Genomic DNA, 3,940 nt, shown 5'->3' on the forward strand with positions numbered 1-3,940 from the left:
TTTATTTGATGTCTTTGAATGATACCACTCCTCATGTGATCGAAATAATATCATTATTTTGTTTCGCTAAGTTTGAAATTTCCAAAATCAGAATGAATGGAACAATGGTAATTTTATTTATCATTCTTTCAAAATCATTATTACTAAATGGATTGTATTGAATTTATAAAAAGTTTGAAATTGCAAGTAATTAATATAGTAATACATTTCTTTCACTCTAACTATCAACAAAAAAAAAATTACCAGCCGTCAAATGTGAAGCCCTATACTTTCTTCATAAACTTTCGCACCAAAGTCTCATTGTGTCTTGTGTCATTATCCCGAAATCAATTCATCACTTTTCGAAAACTTTGATTGCGCGCGAGATGAAAGGCAACAAATAAGACGAACCCACCACATGTTTGTGTGAAAATATCCTGAAACCGTTGTGCTGAATAATGAAAACTTCGTCTTTTCTGCTTCAGCAAATATGTTATCTTCTTTTGAATACCGAAAAATTTCGGCGGTCATCCAAATGAATCGAAAAAAATTATTGGTCAAAATACAGCAAAACCCAATGATTACCAACAGAACTCGACGGCTCATCGTTAAAAGTTGAATTTCATTGGATTTCCAGGTAGCGATTCACCAATAACATAAACACCAATATTTGATACGTTGAAGTGTTGGAAATTGTAAGGGTTTTTCTTATAAGATCCATTAAATGAACCATTCTCAAAAATTCCAATAATCACTCTGTTAGGCATTTGTCCCATGATGCAATTTTCCCAATTCATACTTCCGAGTCCTACGGGTATCGAACGTGTCTTGATGCTCACTCGATTTATTGGGTACACAATGGATTCTTTCTCGAGATTTTGCTGTATCTGACGAAATCTTTGAGGAGTGAGTTCAATATTTTTGACGCATAGGATAAGATCTACAAGCTTGAACTTATAACTTGGATTGTCATCGCTTGATAACAATGAAAACGTATCTTTCTGTCGACGTAGTGTAATTTCAATTGGTAGTCCGTTTACTATTAATTTGCCTTGGTGAGCTAAGTCAATGTGGGGTCGACCATAAATCGTTACAATTTGACTATTTACTGTGTACGCATTTCGCTCATCAAGACCTTTATTCCCACTTCCAGTTTTTACTACCTCCAATTTTGATGCCACATCTTTAGTATACAACCCCATGCTTAGAGATGTATTTTTAGCTTCGTCTCCATAATTCAATAAAGTTTCCATGTAGGCTCGATAAGCAATAATAATACATGTCCCATCCAAGTGAAGAACACTGGAAAGGTGTTAAACGCGTATTTCGCTACATCCAAGGAACTTTGGATCATTTTTTAGTTTATGTTTCGTCGAAATCGAGAAACGTTGAATTATCAGCCTACACCGATGCTGATTGGGCTGGTGATAAGTCATCCAGAAAGCCCTTACAGAAACTAAATGCTCGTATTCCGTTGAAAACGAATAGAAAATGCCTTAAAAGAGAATAAAATTCTGCACTGAAAACTTTGATTTATTTCTAATTCATTGAATATCAAAATGTATTTCCAAACTAGATTTTGTAATATATAGAAAATGCATAGTCAATGATTACGTTGAACCTGAAGAAAGAAAATACATTTCAAATGCTGTTTTAAATAAATACGTTTTCTATTAGATTTCTAAATGTATCAAAATTATATTTTTAATGTAACCACGGATTCACGAAAATAAAATGCAATTCAGTTGCTTTTACAAATAAAATGCATTTGTCCTTAAATTTTCTAAACGCATTGAAAATAACTTTTCCAATCTAAGCATTAATTTAACAAAAGAAAACGCAATCCAAATGGTATTACAAATAAAATGCACTTTTTATTCTATGCTGTTTTCAATTTTTCACGGATTCTTTTCTGAAGTATACACGTATTAATATATTAATTTGTAGTGATAAGTAGCGATCCCTCAACAAAATCGGACCGTAACAATGTAGATCGTCATAATCGTTTAAAAGGCACGCTTACAGCGTGCATTATTTCACCCATCAAGCTAAAACCCCTATTATCATGTCTCATTAAATTCTTCCTTAGAATACAAACCTGCTTAACCCTTTCCGAACGAGTGGTCTTCTAAAACATTGAGTTATTCATTAACTTAAAGAGAGTTTGGAAACTATTCTAGTTGCGAGTTAGGGAGTTGCTAGTTTCGAGTTGGGGAGTTAAAAAATTACCGGCTACCGAAAAAGAATAACATACATCAAAAGTACGATTTTGAAAGTAAATGTAATATGAGAGTAATATATAACACATATGATACGTATAATACATATACCACCTGTAATATGCTTATTTGCCTTAAACAGGTGCGCTGAGAGCATGTAAAGCTATTTTCTACTGTCAATTCATATCCATTTATATTTCCTGCATCACATTGAGTATAAATATAATTTTTGGTTAAAGTGACTTTAAAACCATTGTATTTTATAATGATTGATAATTCCAATGATAAAATGACAAAAGAAAGTGTCATTATTTTTCTAGCTCTATAAGCTATCTCTACGAATTTTGTGAGGCTGATGACTGTCAACTTATATCCTTTTATACAATAAGCATCACTTGCAGTATGATCAATATTTTTTGGGGAATTAGTTTGACAATCATTGTATTAAAGATTTTGTCAATATTTTTACAAGAACGTGTCATGTTGTCAGCATTATGACAATGACATAACAGTACTAAGTATTTTGGCGTTGCTAGCCAGCACCTTACCATTTTCATGATCTTAAAGTCAATAATATGTTTGATACTGGCTAATTTGAAATTTGTACTTTTGGGCTACAATAGTTTAGATTAGAAAATTTTCGGTCGCCGTAAAGTTTTACGAACTTCCCAACTCGAAATTAGCAACTCCCCAACTCCCCAACTCACCAACTAGAACATTACCTAGACTCACTTAAAGAAGTCTTTCTCAAAATCATTGGTCGATTGACTTCTTTGAATTGTATTGTACTCGATGTGTGGCTTCAACCACTTGGATTGCTTGAATGTGAGGATTCCTGAAATCTGAAAAATATTTAATAATGATATGGTTATATACACTATTTAATCACCACCAATACTACAACCACATGCATACATTCATACTAAATAGCCTTTGAAAAACATTTCTTACCGATTTCAATTTCATGCCCAATGATAGATAGCACTTGAGGTTACGGTAGTGGAGAACATACTTTCTTTTATCGAAAAGATTTGGTATGAGTTTAGGATAACTTTTGAATTCGGTGTTCTCATTTCTTAGAATTTCTTTTTGTTTTGGTGAAAGCATGTCTTCTGCAACTTCCATTCGTTCTGGCGCCAGTGGATATTCAGAGTGTGCATCGTGTAAGATAGCAGGATAATCTGAAATAGTATGATAATACGACGAAAATAAAACATTCATCGATAGTTTATGTTTAGTCACTTCAATCTTTCAGAACATCATATCTATTATTCTTTGAGTAAATCATTCCTCGTTTACTAGTAGAGGGCATTTTGTAAAATCGCTCGACTGTTTTGTTAGAAGCACTTGTTATACATTTTTGGAAAGCTAAGGGGTAGGGGAATCGAAATTACTATGTTTCCAATTTTTTTTCGGACACTTTGGTGTGATTTTCGGACAAATATGACGGTCTCAGGCAAAAATCATAGGGTTAAAAATTAATGAAAATTTTAGCTCGCGAAAAAAGAGACCTGTTGTATATTTTTGGAAAGCTCTCAAAAAATTAAGATTAGAGATATATTGCAAGTATAGGTGATTTCTGTACCTAACTCGAGATATTGAGCTTCAAAAAGCGCAAAATCTGGACAAAATAGCTGTTTCTGGCTGAAAAACACGGTTTTCAAGGGTTAATATCTCGAGTTAGGTACAGAAATCACCTATACTTGCAATATATATCTAATCTTAATTTTTTGAGAGCTTTC

General features: G+C 32.9%; 1 protein-coding gene across 1 annotated transcript; it reads right to left on the bottom strand.

The window, feature by feature from the left end:
- Positions 1-587: 587 nt before the first annotated feature.
- LOC136813712 (uncharacterized protein F54H12.2-like) lies at positions 588-3,164 on the bottom strand. The gene is made up of 3 exons (XM_067070213.1): positions 3,150-3,164; positions 2,931-3,040; positions 588-1,281 (listed from the first exon to the last, which is right to left on the bottom strand). The coding sequence occupies exons 1-3, from the start codon at positions 3,162-3,164 to the stop codon at positions 588-590; spliced, it is 819 nt and encodes a 272-aa protein (XP_066926314.1).
- Between the last annotated feature and the right edge of the window lie 776 nt (positions 3,165-3,940).

This window comes from Clytia hemisphaerica, unplaced genomic scaffold, assembly GCF_902728285.1.
Source record: "Clytia hemisphaerica strain Z4C2 unplaced genomic scaffold, Clytia hemisphaerica genome assembly, whole genome shotgun sequence".
NCBI classification, from domain to species: domain Eukaryota; kingdom Metazoa; phylum Cnidaria; class Hydrozoa; order Leptothecata; family Clytiidae; genus Clytia; species Clytia hemisphaerica.

What these genes read in the sequence shown, in the direction of transcription:
- LOC136813712 (XM_067070213.1), bottom strand. An exon ending in TTTGAGAAAGACTTCTTTAA is followed by an intron (nt 1,282 to 2,930) that starts GTGAGTCTAGGT and finishes ACACCTTTCCAG; the next exon opens with TGTTCTTCACTTGGATGGGA.